General features: G+C 38.3%; 1 protein-coding gene across 1 annotated transcript in view; it reads left to right on the top strand.

Annotated features, from left to right (window-relative positions):
- Positions 1–19167, top strand: part of LOC119889733 (carbohydrate sulfotransferase 8-like) — a 171717-nt gene that overhangs the window by 32285 nt on the left and 120265 nt on the right. The window contains exon 2 of the mRNA XM_038700533.1: positions 13689–13882. Coding sequence (XP_038556461.1) covers positions 13723–13882 — 160 coding nt within the window. The 5' untranslated portion in view covers positions 13689–13722. The remainder of the gene's footprint in view (positions 1–13688; positions 13883–19167) is intronic.

Here is a 19167-nt window from a genome sequence, read left to right as displayed (position 1 = left end):
ACATAGGCTAGTCAAATTATTTAAAATCCTTAAGCGATCATGTGTTTGTTTAGCTCAGTCAGTAGTGAGCCGGACTCCTGTTTGGACAGTTGTATGATTGATCCCCAGTGTTGGGCAAGCTACTTGGAAAATGTAGTGAGCTAAGCTACCAGCTACTCTACATTAAATGAAGCTTTACTACACAAAACCCCCAGTGAAATGTAGCAAGCTAAGCTACAACAACGTGGCAAAAGTAGCTTAGTTACATGTATATACATATGTATATATATATATATATATGTATATACTTCATTCCACAGTAGCAATAGAAGAAAGACTAAAACCATTCCCCCAACAGAGTGTGTGTGCGAGAGAGAGCTAAATCACAGAAACTCTGTACTTAGTGCCATATCATTGCAGCTAAATGTATTTCCCATAGACTGTATATAAAGGTATTTCCTCATGCAACAAACGGAGAACCATTGTTGTTTGTATAAAGTAATTTAATAATCACATTATTAATTAACTATATATTTTTTATTGTTTAAAAGTGAATTTGTGCTCTGGCAGCATTGCAACCTAAGCAATCTAAACATTCATGGCAATGAGAGAGAGAGAGAGAGAGAGAGAGAGAGAGAGAGAGAGAGAGAGAGAGAGAGAGAGAGAAATCTCTCATCTCATCTCATGGAAACAAGTTTCTGCCACTACATATCAAAGTTTCCTCCTCACTAGAAGAAGAGCTGTCCAGGCTGGACCCTGATCCTTCTCACAAGAGGTGTTACAATAACTATCACGATAGTTGCAAGAAAGTCTCAGACATCAGCCCAAGGATCAATACGTGATGTCACCGTCACAGGAAGCGCTTTTGCCGGCTACACATACAGGTCAGTGTGTGGTGTCACTTACTGGTTCTTCAGATGTGTTTGGGAAAATGTAGCGTGTGTGGAAGCTACCGCGCTACTCGGTCAATAAAAGAGCTTCGTTACTGAAAAGCTATTTGATTCAGAAAATAGCGATGCTACCACCAAGCTACTGAGAAATATAGTTAAACTAGTAACGGCGCTACTTGTAGCGACGCTACTGCCCAACACTGTTGATCCCAACATACAGTGGATATTTTTTTTTCTCCCTTGTTAAACAAATTGATTATAAGGACACTTTTGCTCATGCTCACAATCAAGCATGTGCTGCAGTTTGTGCGCGGCTCCCGGAGTTTGATCCGTATTCCCAAACCTATGGAGGCTTATTTTCATTTCCCTGAGGAAATTCAGGGGAATCCAATCACACGTTTACTGAAGCCTTTTTCAGAGGTGTGTCAAGTTAGCCAGAGACACTTTTAATGTCCTTCAGAACTTTTCAAAGTAAAAGCTCTCAATAAACTCAACATACAGCATTGCTGCAAAAACTTTATCGCGCTTTTATTTTGGAGGCACAGTCACTTAAGAAGAAGTGATTATGTGAGTAACTGTGTGTGACTGAGATCTTTTTCAGCACCAGCCACTATCAATTTAGGCCTATTTATTTATTTTTTTTCTGCTATCAAAGCAATCTGGCCACTGGCCAGATATTATTGCTGGTGGGCCAGTCCTGGCCCGCGGGCCGCCTATTGCCGACCACTGGTATAGAGCTTTTCTCAGCCTGTGGTTCAGAATAGGAAGTGGGTCATGCTCTGGTAGCACTGAAAGCATGTGCCGATGAAACTTCCCACCAGGTATCTGAATTTGGGGCAGTATTTCCACATTAGTTGTGAATCTGGGCACATAAAGAATGAAATAATGAAAATACTCTCCATCAACGACTGGCATCAAAAATATAATTATATATACATATCAATGACAGTGACTGTTGAACAAAATTGGGGTATTTCCAATGCTGATCACGTCATCTACTCGTCTCTGTCGAGGCTGCTCTATATCTTTCCTGCATTAATATCTGAAATGATTCTTGTTTTATTGTAAGGCCAGTTAACCACATCACATTGCACATTCACTAGATCAGTGTATTTTAAAACTCAATGTGAATGTAATGTGTATTGAATATATTTGTTAAAATAACGCACAGTAATTTACATTATAGACAAAACATTAGGTTAGTCGTCAATGACCTCATGAATTATTGGTGAGAGGAATTTTAAAACCACTCTTAATGCACCTTTAAACAAGCCAACCCACAGGGGACCTTAGGGTTCTCTGTCTCAGTGATGCTTATTGACTTGAGTGGACCGTGCACATGGCCCTTTGCCAGTTGTGTAGTAAATATTGGACTTTATTCAGTTGATTATGATCATTGAAACTGCCAACCTTGATCACTGCAAAGGTGCCTCCAAAGTGGTTGCTGCAGTGTACAGTGCATCATATTAATTTCAGAGCAGGAGGAAGAACAATATTGCCAACATGGTTTGAATCTGAGATCTATGGACTTTCATATGTTTATCCTAACCCTCTTTAACTTTTTTCTGAAAGGTTTGTTCATATGAGGGTTTCAAAAAACTAACTGCACAAGCTTGAAATGGCGAACTCACGACAGCATTTCAAATTTTTCTTACATGTATTCTTTCAAAGACAAATTATATGAATGTTGGTAACGGCGGATATGCACGTCAACCTTCCTTCAAAACAAGAATCCATTTTGTTATCTGGTGATTGTGCAGTCGGCAAGCTTGCTATGCATACAGTCCACACAGTCACAAAGGGCTGCACATGGACGTCTGCTAGGGCAGATGATGACATTTACGTCACGTGGGCCAAAGCACATACTCGCATTATGGTGCGACCGTTCATAAAATTTCAGGTGACCAGACCTAAACATGAATCTTTAGATCACAATTCTGTCTTTTTTTTTCAGTCACAACCCCAAATGATGGTCATAAAATATATCTTCACAACTACTAAACAGACAATATATGTTACAACATCAAACAAAAAAACAAAACAAACAAAAACAAGCATCTCAAAGGACTGTGTCTTTAGCCTTGCTCGGTAATAAGGTGAGGATTCTGCCCCCTATATTGTCTTAATGAAGGACACAAGCATGTGTTCAATGAAATGTTCAGGTCCCATTGTGCTCAGACACAAAGTAGAGATGAGCTTGAAAGGAATTCAAAAAGGGAAATGCATTTGAGTTTTATGATCTGTCTCTGTAGTGTCCCTCCATATCATGATTTGTACACATTAATCACATGCTCATTGAACACATCTGTGATGCAAAACCAGCTTTCAATTTCTAATTCTTCTAATTCTAATTAAGTTCTAATTAGCATTATGGTGTACAGTGGAACAATCATTTCATTGAGAGCTGAAGGACAGAACCAAAGAGAACAGCTTCGCCTCTGTATTAGCAGGATTATACATAGCCAGTGTGCTGTCTCGCTACCAATGGTGACATTTACATTTTTTAATTACTATTCTCATGAAACAGGATATAGGCACTTTGCATTTGATCCTTTCTTTCTGGCTAGACATACTTGCATGTAATTAATCCCGAAATATGTGTAAGTGTAAATGTGGGAGACTAATATTATGGTTTTGTTTTGATTAGATATTTCAAATGATTAATTAGTTATGGTTGTTTTCCTTCAGTGGACAATAATCACAAGAGCCAATGATTTCATGATTCAAATTTTGGTTGTACTGCACTGAAATCAAAGAATCTGAAATCTCATAAAAACTACACCAACAAGCTTACACAGAATTAACATGGCAAGCAAGCATCTAGCAGATATGAAGGATGTGGTATGACCTCCCTCCTGGCAACCTGCAAAACCCTTTGACAATTAAAAAATAGCTGAGGAAAAATGAATGCGATCAGCACAGATTCAGCACTATTGATTTGTGTGTTGAGTGTTTACACGTGCAGACGACTTGGGTAGGTACATGGTCAGAGCTTGAGGCAATAAATCCTGAGCAGGTCAAGGTTTAGCAGATACTTGAATAAGCCTTTGTACAAAAGGCAGAGGTTTATTGTGTTTCTTATGTGCATCCAGTAAGTGAGGTGAAGAAATTAGGCCAAGGTGACAATACAAAAGAAGGCACAGTCCCATGGCCACTGAAGGGCCTAGTGATATATCAAAACATCATTTAACATGAATACTTGGTTTCCATAGGAATGCTTCCCATCTTTAGGCACATTTTACTGTGTACTGATAACTGCACTTATGGCAATATTTAGCTTTATCTCATTTTATGCTGACATTTGCTTTATGGCTGTGTTACCACCACAAATTTTAATGACACACACACACACGCACACGCACACACACGCACACACGCACACACACACACTGCCTTCAGATGCATAATGAGGATCACTTACGTCAGCCAATGTGTGCTTATATTTACATTTTAGGCATTCAGCTAAAGCAGCTAATCCAACTTAAATTCCTAGATTAATATGATTTGTTGTTGGACCTCTTTAAGGCATTGAATCAAGGCCAAAATATTGTATAATTGTGCTATTCCTAATGCACCACTAACAACAGAGTGTATATGTTTTGTACATTTATTGTATATATTTATTTCCTGTGTGCTTCTCACTAAAACCAGTAGGCAGGTGTCCAGGAGATCCCTGTAGTCAATCTACTACTTGCTCAAGAACTGAATAGATACAGACACACTGTGTGGTCATGCAGCCATACAGTCATGCCAATCATTTATCATGAGCTATTGTTTAAACCCCAAATGTTAAGATAGTTTGACTCTTACAGGTGAGCTTATGTTGTTTATATATGCTCATTTGGTCTGTCCTGTGTGATCATGATTTGCAGCTTGTTTGGCAACAGCTGCATATGAAATAGGCCAGTAGACAGATGTTTGATTTAAAGGCTGTTATGCATTTCCATACGCCATAAAGTTCTCAAAAAAATCAAACCAAATATTTCCTCAAATGCTCTTCTTCCTCTGTAGTACAAATGAGAAAATGATTCCACCTGTGTCTTGCCAATGCAAATTGCTTACTGTTTTGTTGTGTACTGTATGTAAAGAAAAGAACAATGAGGCATTGTGTTCACTACAAACAAAGACAACCATTTGTTGATTATATTTGAGACATCCAGAGAAATGTGAGATGCGGCCACTCACGTTTCTTTTTTTGGAGTTACAAACTCCAAATATCCTTTAACTATGTTCGATTCTTTAAATCCAAACTTCCTCTTGATTACTTGCTCCTCCTTTGACAGGCAAAAGGCAGAAAATATTAGGTATACCTCTTCAATACCGAGTTGCACTAACATTGCACCATCTGTCTTTCAATATGTCAAAGAGTAGAAGTTCCTCGCCTGTCTCCTCCCTTCCATCTTCTTCCTTTCGTGATTGAAGTGCATTTATTAGTAGATGCATACTGTAGATTTTGGCCGGTTTCACCTGATTATTCTATTCATAGAAGAGAAGGCATTCTGCACATAGAGACATTTAATTAGCTGTGAGTTGTAGGTGAGTTTCAGTGCGCCATTACTAAGAAGAGCCAATTAAGTATAATTGTATGAGTTTTAAATTGTAATGAAAGCATTAGACAATACAGCCTAACCATTTGCCAAATGAGCCATTTTTCTGGTCTATCAGGGTCATGTGCGTTGCTGGCAGACAAAATGAGCAGTTGCTTTGACCCTATGTGTATTGGCCAATCAAACCAGAATATTATTATTTTTATAATTTGATAGAAATATACAAATGAAAAACTGCTGCCAAAAAGCTTTTGGACAACACAGAAATTACAAAAAGAGCATGCTGTCCAGAAAGGTAGAAGCAACTTGGTTTACTTTCCCCTTTTGAAAAGATTAGCAGCAGATCCTCGACGAATACAAGAATCAAAATCACAATGAATTACAGAACCACCAGAAAAACAAGGTACGAGATTCTTTTTAACCTAGACCTCATGAAAAAAGATTGGAGGTCCTTTTTGTTCTACCACATGTGCTTACATTTAATTTATCTACTCTACTGTGCTGGTCATTGAGCTGCTGTGAGGCCCTAAGTATAAACAGAAACTAATCTGAAAGGTGTGCAGTGGAGCACAGCAGTGCCCTGTGGCAGTTATTGGGCTGACACGATATGGCGAGGATGTGTTGTATTTGAGCATGTCCGATTGTGTTGGAGCTGTCATCACCTGCTCTACCTGAGCTGGTAGCTATCCTCAGGCCAGTTTGCCAGGTCACCGTCACACAGCAGTCACATTTGTGAGGGAGTTGGGAGATGTTTTTGGAGTGAAAGTGCTTTGGTAGCCGTTACTGTATTGTAGGAAGGTACATTACATAATGCTATTTGACTTGTGGCTATTTATTCATTTGGCTTTACTCCAAACATCAGGCTCTATTGGGAACAGATCCAAAGGAACAGCTGTGGTTCAGTATGCACATAAATACCCCCACCACCACCACCACCACCAGAAAACAGAGGTGTGTTTTAGATATAATTGTGGTTAAAAATTCAGAAAGTGGCAGATGCCCGCACAGTCGATGAGTGGGCATTGATTGGTCTCTCATTCACAGAAAAGGTGTTGAAAGTGTTGCTTTATGTATCAATTTTACATGTGTAAGTACTGGTTTTATTGCCTATTTTCCAGTGCAGCTGACTATTTCCAAATGAATATTTCAAATAAATGGCAAATCAAAATATGACCACGCTTCACGGTTCTGTAGTTTGTTGTAACATTAAACATGATCATGAATTAAGAATTCATCATTTCAGTGTACTGGCTCTGTTATGCCTTACATTTACATAAAGAATGTTGTCAGGGTATTGTTTGCATGTATACATTACCGTCTTGCTGCTAAGAAGAGGAACCTTTTTTAAAATATATTTCTATAGACCTTTTCTATCAGTAAGTGGCAGTGTGAGATAGCTAGCAGGGTTGATGGCTGATCTCCTGCACTGACTGCTAAGGCGAAATGCATTAATTCATCTCAGAGATCAGCGGCTGTCATAAATGATAATTAGCAACACTTTGACCATGATCCTATACCAGCTCATGTTCTCCCCTCATCAAATTCCCTTACACTTAATCGTTAATTCATGAAACAGGCCTGGCAACAGCTTCCAGCCAACACTGTTCACTTTCACTGACACAGTAGAGGGTCTAGACAATAATGGTATTAAAAAACTGTTCCCAGAACATTTTCCAGGCCATCTGAAATACACATGATTGGAATATGTAGTGAGATCATGAAAATCAATTTTGTTTGCTTTCTTTGCCAGTGCGTCTTGGGAGGCATTCAGCCCACATGCAGTGTTTGATTCATACTTACATAGTGCCTTTCTAGTCTTCTGACCACTCAAAGCGCCCTACACTACATGTCACATTCACACACTGAAGGCAGTGGCAAATAGTGCAAGGTGCCAACTGCTCATCAGAAACAGAAACTAACACATTCACACACTTAAACACTGATGGCACAGCCATCAGGAGCAATTTGGGGTTCAGTATCTTGCCCAAGGACACTTCAACTGGCAGACTGGTGAAGCTGGGGATTGAACCACTGATCTTCTGATTAGTGGCGACGAACCGCTGTATCTCCTTGGCCAAAGCCGCAGTGGATCTGATGCAAATTGAGTGAAGAAGGAATAAAGAAACGAAGGTTACACATTGTGAACAGAGGTAAAGCTCAGTAACAGGCTCCAGTGCACTAAAATTTTACAAGGTTATACCTGCTAACATTCTTCATATGCTCAAGAGGGCAAAGCCTGATAATTACAGCACTCTGCTATTACACTTACCTGCACATAACTATCAAGCACGCAAACTGTGCTCATCGTTCTGTTAGATCTGGCATTGGTTACTGGGCCGGCTGGTATTGTTCAAGGAAAATTTTTAAATCTGGGCTCTGTTTTCTCATATTTTGGTGATGAAATGACAGGTACGCAGGATAAGCAGTTAACGATGGATGGATGGAAGGATGGAAATGACAAGTAGGTACAAAAGGTTTTGGAATCTCTGCAATAGATGGCTGGTGGAAATGAAGGAGAGGAGCTTGTTGTGTACACAGAGGAACTGCTAGCAAGACTTTATTTCCTAATGTTACTCCAACTTAACAAACTTCTCTCTCTAACTCTGATTCACTTTTCCACTGTTGTCTTCCTGCCAACTCGCCTCTCTCGAGATTTCAAAATTGTCCTTGAGTGAGACTTCTGTTTCTAGTTAAAAACAAATGGTGTCACTGGGAGTCACTTACAGGGATCCTTTCCATGATGTCGTTAGACACCTGGTATAACATTTCAAGCCTGTTGGTGGAAAAAAAGAAGCACTTTTTGTAGACTTAGTTTTAAAAGGTGCAATTTCCCCGAAGTAATACGTTACAGCCACTGCAGCCATATTGGGGCTGTCGGCTGAAACCATCCAACCATTCCAAAACGTTTTGTACCTAGTAGTGAAAATAGGGCCCAGGTTTAAAAATACTGAAATGATTCTTTAACCACACCACCAGCCAGCCAACACCAAGTATGAGACTTAAAAGTTTGAAGGAGCAGAAAAGATGTATGGGTCTCAGTGCATGAATCCAGGGTGGCCCATTTTCTAATCTGGGAAAAGCCAGCCCGCCTCAACCTTCACCCAGCTGAGGGGAGCAACAGTAGCTGACAGTTACCTTTAAGGTCCACAGTGTCCGAGTCGAGTATTGACCCAGAGAGGATCCAGAAATGTCACAATTACACAGTTCATACAGTTTCTCCTCACTATTACCACTGTGGAGTGAAAAATAAAGCATCAAGCTGCCCTTTCCTGGACCTTAAAAAACACAGACGTTCTTAGATACTTTAAACTGATAGTTCAGTCAGAGCATGGTGCTGCTGCAGAACACTTTCACAAATTTGCGTGGAACACAAACCCTCACCCATTTTATCAGAAAATATGATCAGTGTTCAATTAAGGATATCATTTTCAAAGTACCATTCAAAACAACACTTCAGTCATTTCGTAATGGAAAAGGAAGATGTTTCATTTCAGAATAAAACTTTTCATTTCATCAGAAATAGTTACTTTGCCTAGTATCTTACTAGTGTATAAACAGCACATCTGCTTTATTGGCACCATTTTCATTTGCTTGAAACTAAAAAGCACAATTCTTTGATGTGTATTATACACAAACATCAAACACATTCATCTCCATTACCACTGACACAGAATGATTCTTTTTCTGCATAAAATGGGACATGTTATGTCATTTCTTGGCATATACATATGTTTGGAAGTAGAGTACAAAGGCAATGTCTCTAAAACGAAGTGTTGTTTGATCATAATGAGGTGTTTGTGTCAAGTTGTGGCAGTTGCAGTGATTTTGTTTTTACCTTTTGTTTTAGTATTTCAGATGAAGTTGACTAAGAATGCATGCTCTTTTTCAGCGCCGCCCTGCTTCATAGTTAAGTTATGTCCACTGCAACTTCTGTCTCACCCTCACTGTAAAGTGTAAGGTTGCCACTGAAGGTGTCAACATGTGTAAAACATAATCAGTGTATTAAAAAGGTTCTTCACTCATGAAACTTTTGGGCACTAGAATTTTGAAAAACTGAAATGTCTACAGCATTCTCACAGTAAGGAGGCTTGTGTGACACCATCTTAGTTAAACAATATAAAGGGACCTGCTGAAACCAACTGCTTGCTTCAGGCAAAGAAAACAAGGACACTCTTTTCAAATCACTTAAATCAACACTGACATGAATGCATGTGGTTCACACTTTGCTGACTCTATGCTACATTGCCATTCCTTGCACTGGGCTGGGATACATACCGAACGCTACGTTTGTGCACTTTCAAAAATATCTCCAATAGCCAGAAACAACACATAAGTGTTTACCTGACCTCATATCTTTTACAAAACTAAGGTGATGAAACTGTGGGGTGAGACCTGAATAAAAAGTGGAAATGGAAGTGAAAATCTGAAATGATTTCCTGTGATAAGGTTACATTCTGTGGGTTTGTACTGTCAGTCTGAATGACACTGGGATGTAAAAGGTCAAACTCTGTTGAGAAAACAGAATGAAAGGAATGCATCTTTGAAAGATTCAGCTTCCCATCTTGCATTAAATGATTTTATGATGTGTTAGAGAAGAACTGAGTCACCTTCAGTCTTTATATGCAGTCAAAGAGAAACTAAGATGAACTTCACCAATGATGCAGTTAAAATATAATTTTCTAGCATCGACCCACTATATAGCTCTTGTTTGTTGTTTATGTACAAACCAATGTAGTTCTGTACTGTGGCAGTAGCACCAGAAATGTTGTAGTTGTATGGTGCCACTATGAACAAGTTGGTGATACAACAGGCACTGGCTGTGTACCAGCTCAATTACCAAAGTCCCTATAATCCCAGTAAAGAACACTGGAATTAGACCCTAATGAGGATTCTGACTTTAATGCAATGGATATTAGTGCATGTGTACTGACCACATTTTTTTAAAAAGTAGTGTATACACGTAGGGATAAAAATGTCATCAATGTTGTCCTATCTGTTGCTTAGGCCGTGCAGATTAGGGAAAGAGCAGAAGATGTGAAATAGCTTGTCAGTCAGTATAAAACAATTGTTATTAATTCCACTGAGCACAGAGGGTGCCATATATTCATTATGCAACAACAATGAACATGATCATATGTACAAAGATCACTTCTCTTGCAACACTATCTCACTCCCAACATGTCACATATTGACTCTTGGTCAAGACCCATTGGCATTGCTTTTTAACTCCCTGGGTACCCCGTCATTTTAGCACAGGTAGGGTCAAGGTAGCAATAATAAAAAAGCAACGTCTAGTTAGACTTTCAAAATAAAGCTATTGGTTAACATTGTGAAACAACATGTCGTTAACGTTGTGACACGTCAAAATACGTTACTTAAATGACTTTTTGTTTCACACAGAAAAACCAGTATCCTGATTGATTCTTACTTTGACTTTTCTGTTATAAACTACACCTACTTTTAGCTTTCAAAAATGACACTAAAAGGTTTCCCACAGTGACTTGACCATGCGTCCATATGTGACGACTTGGGAGTGAGATTGGGTTGTCCACCATTACAATAGAAACTTTGATTTAACATGTACAATATGTGTATAATTGTTTTTTAACCTCTGTTAGGACAACTTTCATTTTGCAGGGCTCTGTAATGACTATTACAGAGGTGGCAATGACGCATTAGATTTGCATTGTGACACGTCCATCAGTGTGTTCAAAGTGTCCCTGAGCAAGACACTTAACTCCTAGTTGCTCCAGAGGTGTATATCAATTTTGTTTGCTTTCTTTGCCAGTGCGTCTTGAGAGGCATTCAACCCACATGCAGTGTTTGATTCATACTTACATAGTGCCTTTGTAGTCTTCTTCTGACCAGTCTTCTGAAACGTATATGTAACAATTGTAAGTCACTTTGGATAAAAGCAAATGTAATGTAAATGTAAGTATGCTGAACTAAAATGATAAACACGCCCGTCCAATGGAATGGACTTTAGTCATCACAGTGTGAAGAGAGAAAAAAATGCATTTCCCTTCTCTCCTCTGCATTAAATATATGGAGAATCATGCTTATGCAATGAGAAATCCATTCTCGGAGCTGTTAATTACATGTTATATCCGGTGTGTATCGTTGGCTGTGTGGTTTCCCTTCAGAATAACCCAAAGACTAGTCATATGGAAATGAAATGTTGTCCGTGAAAAGATGAATAAATAGGTTTCGGGATGGCCTAATGGTTTGACATTTCCATGACCAGTTTAATCCCCACAAACGCCAGTACTGTGATGTTGTTCACTTTGATGTGGGTTTCACTGTCTTGTCAGTCATTTTCATTTAAATGTGTGTATTCTACATTGACAACATGCAACTACAGTAACACAGGCAAAAGTTTTCTAGAAGTTAATGGCTAATAACTTTGTAGCCGATTCTATTGCATCAGTCGCTTGTCTTTCTTTCAAAAGACAGTTGTATTGATTTAATAAGAGACACTGCTTTAACCTGAAGTAACCTCCATGAAAGTTCAATTATCATATATTATATAAAGAAAGTGTTTCAGTATCAGTTTTGGGTGGAGCAATGTTATGACTGTAATGCATCAGCAACCCTGTTGAACCTCTGCTGTGGCTGCATCTGCGCTAATTAAAGCTGAAAAGCAAAGTTCCTTGTAAGTAAAATAACCCACATGACTAGTTTTAAAGAACTGTGGTGAATACAACACAAAGGATGTATCCTCCATTTGTCTCTCTTTACTTGTCTCTCAAAACCCAAATACAAATATACACATCCACACTCCAGTTTGCTCTATTTGTATCTATTTTATTACTTTGCCATTTTCCTCCATGTTGACTTTGTAATGTCTTTTGTGTCATTATTTGTTACCATGATTATGTGGTGAGACAATGTTATAAGCCCCTCAGGATTTCTATTTCCCCTGCGTATTTGTGCTTCATGCCACATTTCATTATCTCTGTATTTTATCACCTGTATAAACAAGTTGACAGCAACCAGAATATTGACAGAAATCACTGTATGAAACCTGTCACATTTCTTATTTGACACTCATTTACAGCTTATTTATATCTCCTGGTTTTAGCACAGGGTGCAATGTGAAAGTCAAATTCTTGACCTCACTAAAAGAGAGCTAATTTTATTTTCTGCAGTGACAACACATGCTTGAGTAGTCACCAACGTTCATTTGCATATTAATTTGAAGACAGATGCTCCATGGTCTTTCTGCTGTATGAACAGAGCCCCGAGTTGGTCTGCGCTCATGCCAGTCCAACTGGAATTGTGTTTACCAAACTGTATCTTTACAAACAGAACACAGATTTCTTTATTTGGAGGAATTAGGTGTTAGCTCATCTTGTTTCCATGTTGAATTTCTGAACAGCTTTAATTCGCCAGACTTCATAGATTTTTCCTTCAAACTTAAATAGACAGCGGCGTTGCATTTCAGTTGATAATATACAGTGGCTTATTTTGTCCTTCTGTGTGTCTGTAACCTAAATTGAACTGCCTGTGCTGTGGATGAGCACATTAAAGCCGGACTTAATGCTGATGTAAGCACTATAATCAAGTTCAAAATGATAGGATTCTATCTTGTGTTCATTTCAAGACAATATTGGACTATTCCTTTTTTCTGCTTCATCTCACATGAGGCACAGCTGATTTTGATCATTTTCATTACAAGCTGACACCGCATCCATTTATTAGAATCAGTCCCGAGCTGCTATTTACATACCATTTACCAGCAGTGGAGGAAGAATACAGATCATTTACTTTAGCAAAAGTAGCAAGACTGCAAAATAAAAAAGCTCTATTGCATATTATATAATTGGATTAATATTACTCATACATTAACATGTTAATAGCATTTTACTGTTAGGTTGTAGCGAATTTTAATTATTTTGTATGCTACTGGGACATACTGTAACGTTATCATGTTTTTGAAATCGATTCTATGTTTTGTTTGTCAACGCTTTAAAAAGTAACAGCAAAGTAACAAGTAACTAATGTTATTAAGTAAATCCATCATGTAGTAAAAAGTACAATATGTACCTTGAGTAGAATTATAAAGTAGCATAAAATAGAGTTGTAGTAGAGTAGTAGTATTCAAGTAAAGTACCCCAGATTTGGACTACAGTACTGTAGTAAATGTATGAATTTTGACTTGTAATAGAGAAATGAAAAAGTCTGAAGACACTATGCCTTTTTTCTCACTCCACTTTTGTCTATGTCTCTCCCCCTCCTTTTCCCATTTCTCGCTTCCTTTGATTTTCTCCAGAACTTATTACATTAGCGTCTGACTGTGCCACATCATGCTGTGGATGAAGTGGAAGATGGTGGTGGACTCCCTGCGTGGACGGAGAAGGAGGATGCCCTGTTCCCTCTGGTTCCTCCTGCTGTTCGCTGCTGGAGGTCTGGTTCTGTTCATCCACCAGGAAGATCTATCAGAGATGGTCCAGCAACAAGGCCCAGGTTAGTCTCTACTTGCCCTACAAAACCCTAGGTTTCAACCAATAAGGCTTTCTGAAGGCTTGTACTTGTACTGACACTTTTCTAAATGGCATGGATATTTTGTTCTAGTATTAACCTTCTTAACTACGGCCAGTTTTTAAGATTTGCTTACAATATACAATATAACAATATAATATAGGGTTGAAAAGGTCTCTTAAAAAGTCTGAGGAGAAAATACAAAGTCAGTTTTGATAAACATTTCAAATTTAAGTATTCAGTTAAATTTTCTTGAAGGCAGATACATTATCATGTATAACATGTTTCCAACATAATTCACACAACTCTTTCCAAAATTGCAAAATTGTAGATTTCTTTTTTAATCTTAACACAAAAAAAACTAATAATGCCATTTAAATTTTTACATACTGTAGAAGTAAAATATAGATGATTTAAAATACAAAAAAAACAACCAAATCAAGCAAATTAAAAAGGTGAAATATAATATACAAGGCAATATGGATTTCCTTTTTGTGTATGCATTTACTGCATCATAATTAAAAGAAAAACAAAAGTAAAAAGCTAAATTGTGTTTATCTTTATAAACCAAATTGTTTTTCATAGTGGCATGAATTTTCAATGCCGCATTTAATGCAGAAAACAGAGCAGCACAACAATCTTTTTTGAGCATGTCTGCATGCTCATCAATATCTGTTAACTCTTTACTAAACAAATTATCTCACATTAACAAAACTGACAACATTGCAAGTAGGAAATATTTTGCTGAAAAATAAAATAAGTTTCGATTGATAGAGGAAGGCTGAGTTTTGTTTTGTATTATGATATAGTGTTAATGTATAATTTAACAGGCCAAAGCCTGAGTGGGTTAGCCATAGGTCTGCATCATTGCAGCTAAATAGATAATTGGTGAAGTTAATTAACAGAGCTAGTTAAACTAATTCTCTACGCTGTGCTGTTGTTGGGATTATGACTACTGCCATGGGATGAAGCTTTGGTTGTTGCTTTCACTGATTGGCTGCTTTTGGGTTGTTATGGTTATGGTTTCTGTAACACATTACTTTGTAATGGGTGTTATGCTAACTACAACCTACTAACACAGATATAGAATATGCATACACGCACACACACGTACACACAAAGACGTTGCAGACAAGAACACTACACTGCACATGTAAGGACACCAAGGCTGTCTGTACATACACATGCAAACATACATATACATGCTAATGTGCACACATTTGCATGCACAAAGATGTACTGGATGTGTGTTTGTGTAGTTAGATTGTAGTTGGTGTGTGCGGCAATCAGGTTTAACCAGCATGGTGGAAGGAACATTTATTCCCCAAATACGTTCCCTTTCATTCCAGCTCGGTGACCTTGTGGTCAGAGTTTCCTCTGTGATAGAGGGAGGCCGTACATTCAATTTCCAAATGAGTCAAACCTTTGTCCTCATAAAAAGACCCAATATACTTCTGCTTGGCACTCAGCATTAAGGAGATTGGGGTTTAAGCAGCCGTGATGAAAGAGTGTCCTGAGCATGTAAAACTAAGCTGCTTCATGTCTCAGAAACAAGAGATCAGCTTCTTGTTTATGTGCCTCTTTGGCTTGTATTACACTTTCCACCTAAATGAGAGCAGCATTAGTTGCATGTTGCTGCTGTTGTTGTACCAGCCCCTGAATTTGATTTCAAGGGATTCATTTGTGATATTTCAGCTCATCTTGATTTCAGAAACTGCACATTTTGGGGGGTTTCTATATTGTCCTTTTGCTTTTAACTTTTTTAAGAAACATATTTAAGTTCACATGAAAGGACAGCCAGTGTCATTGTTGAGCTGTAAATAGTCAATGTGTTTGTGGTGCTCAAAGAAAATGATGATGAACTGGTTCAGCAGGCTCTCTGGGGATAAACCCCTCACCAGCTAAGCCAGAGAAGCTGCCATCCACTGAGTTGCAACATTATCGTGTGTCCACAGCACTGTGAATCATGAATATCAGAGCAGTGTCACACGCCACAGCAATAGGAGCCACTTAGCCAGAGTGGAATCTCTCCAGCCCTCTAATATTCCCCTGATTGTCAGCTGCTTTCAAGCCCGGTGGCAGGTAGAAAAAAAGGCCATTCACAATGACACACAGAAGCACGTACGTAAGACAGACACACATTATGCATAAATACAAACCGTGACAACCAGCATTTAATATTCATGACAGATATCAGACAAATACTCATTAGAGACTGTTCATACATACTAGGTAATAAAACCAGCTGTGACAGCCTTAAGTACCATTTTAACTTAAAATCATGTTTTGTGTCATATGTAGCCAAGTTTAGGTGGAGTTTTTTAAATTATTATATTTTTACAAACTTGTGTTTACATAGATGAAAACAAGCTGAGAGGTTCTTCAATCAGCAGAGAAAATGTGGATGTTGTGGCTGGAGTAGGATTTAATTTGGATTAATTTATACTGTCCAGTAACTTGTTTGAGAGTTAATAATCCATATCTCTCCTGGAAATTAAAAATTCGGAGAAATTTATGACGGGGAATTTCTGAAAATGTAAAAATTGCTGAAAGTTCCTTTTTCTGGATGTTTTCTTACATACCAGAATTTTGTTGTTTACTGTTTGCCTTCATTTTGTGACATTTGTGTGACCAGACACTTAGAGCAAGAGATGAGACGAGACACAATATAGGGTTCACGAGATCGGGACGGGATGAGATTTTAACACTGTTCTTTAGAAATTTTCAATGCTGAATTATATGAAAATTTTGAGCATTAAACATTTAAATTCTGGTCATTTTTCTGCACCAATTTCTGACTGTTGAGCATCAATTTATAGCGGAAATATTTTTAATTATGTAAAGGGAAACACAAAATTCAGGCAGGTGACATAAAAATATGGTGATATAAAAATATAACGGAATATAATGCCTTCTGTATTGCTTTCATATATGTTTTCTCCTGTAGATAAGCGCAGGCAGGATTTAGTCTTCCCTTCTCTTTTGTTTAGCTGTTTGCGTTGTTTTCTGTACTTGTGTTCTTGTGGACTTCGTATAGCCAGGTATCCCAGAATGCATTCTGCCAAAAAACGGAAAAGTCGGGGGAGAAAACTCACAACTGTAAGTTATAATACTGCTGTTATTGTGTCACAGAATGCAGTTTTAAGAGTTTTTTATGCATGAATATAGTTGTTTAAACTTCAAATACGTGGTCATTTTCTCAAGACAGAGCTGATTTGAAAACTTGCTACGACATTTTCGGGCGCCTGCTAACGAGTACAGCCGTCATCAAGTCCGCTGCTGTTCCAATTGCTGAATGAATGACTGTGTGCTCCCATTCCTGGGAGTTTGTACTCCAGAGCCGAACTAGCCGAGTCCGAGCTTTAAAGTACAGAAGTCTGAACTTGGAGAACTCGGTATTGAGAAACAGCATTTGTTGGCTTGCCACATGTGGAAGGGCAGAGAGATGTTCTCTCCCCACCTCATGGCTTTCCCCATAGGCACCTGGAAGGGCAGGTCCCAGGACAGAGCCATATTGCCAAACATAATTTACTGCAGAGCAAATATCAGTTTCTTTGATGAAAGTTGTCCTGATTGAACTAAACATTTTCAAGCCTATTTTGTACATCTGAACATAAGTTTTGCAGCCTAAGCACATCCTTTTATCTTGTCTGCTATATCGCTACTTGAATATTGAAGTAAGAATTCTAGTTTACTAAATCATGCATGAGAGACTGTGTGCTGTATACAGAACACAGTGGCTACACAGTCTTCCCGGCCCCCTTGCTAAAGCACAATGAGCAAGCAGTATCTTTGCCTTAAGCTATGGTGCTTCACCCTAGCAGAAGCTCATATCTAATAGAGCTGAGTTATAATACATTGGGTGTCAGCTTTTATCTGCCTCCCCCTCCTTCTCCACCTCTTTATTTGGCTTTCAGTGCGCTGGAGAGCTTTGTATCCCATGGTTTAGATGGCCTGCACAATGGTAGCTGAGAAAACTGCAGTTTAACTGTCTCCTCCTGATCTCTCCCAAGTAATTGTTTAAGGACAATTGGAGAAACAGCAGCCGGCTTCTCAGGGACAAGAGACACATGAAGAGCCAGCAGTTCAGATAAATTGTCTGCACAAATTTACACCTCTGGGCATTTTTCAGATGAGTATGGCAGTGAGGACCAACTGCTGGTGAGTGGAAGGTCGACCTGAGTGTCACCTCACAAACCCCAATGCAGAGCAATTCATAACTGCAGGAAAAGAGGCAAAGTTGTTGCCTCATTGCATGTGTGTTGTTAAAAAAAGTATGTTTACTGGCACGCAAGTACCTGCATCTCAGTGTAAGAGATAACATGCCATTTGTTAAGTGCTTTTATCAAAAGTGGCTCACATTACCGTAAGTGCATACAGTTTAGCATTGCTGACCTCAGACAACTGTGGCTCTGTGTGTAGAAATAGACTTACTCAAAATAAACTTTTTTAACTTAATCATTTACTTTATATTAGTGTAAATAACATTTTAACTATAGAATATAGTGTACATTGAAAAAATCTTAAGAACGTTTAAGAGAGATCTTAAATTTACCTTGGACTATGTTAAAATTACTTGCAAACCCCACCAACTCACTGTAGGGTTTCAAAAACCAAAACATGTTAATTTAAAGGGGAAAGTTTGTTCAGATGTTTTGATGGCTCTCAGACGAGATGTTAAGATAAATATGCACTTGTAATTAAATTAGTTTTGAATGCTTTTTCATTTAGCTTTCTATGTTAATATACCCACCAACTTCCAGCTGCAGCATGCAGGTGTCAATAGTTTAGAGCACTTATCAGCTGTAAATGACACTATTTCTTACCAAATGAAATAAAAAAAACAAGGGTGTGAAAATAGAATTCATTATCTTAAAAGTGACAGCAAAAAATCAGAGACTGATAGTGCCTGAATTCAAGACAGGTGTGAATGGATTTTATAATCATAAATTACTAATCAGTATTAAACGTTTTTCCTTATAATCAGTCAGTCAATCATCTTTATTTGTCCCTGTGGGGAAATTGGTTTGCAGCATAATCACAAGGCAACATCACAGAGACACCAACATACACATACCCTGCACCTTGCCACAGATTAGGCAAGCCAGACCAGCTGAACATCCTGCTTGTTTTACTGTACCTGTTAAAAAATGTAATGGCTTGTGGCACAGCATGAAAGATTGTCCTACTTATCATAGTTTGGCTTTCTAACCATTATTCAAAGAATGAAAACAAATGATTATTTAAAATCTAAAAACCAAGTATTCCCT

The sequence above is a fragment of the Micropterus salmoides genome, unplaced genomic scaffold (genome assembly GCF_014851395.1).
Source record: "Micropterus salmoides isolate LMB-PRFRI ecotype aquatic unplaced genomic scaffold, ASM1485139v1 Ms_hic_scaffold_6, whole genome shotgun sequence".
Classification (NCBI taxonomy): Eukaryota; Metazoa; Chordata; class Actinopteri; order Centrarchiformes; family Centrarchidae; genus Micropterus; species Micropterus salmoides.
Note: the sequence above shows the minus strand (reverse complement) of the source record. Positions and strands in the feature narration are given on the sequence as shown.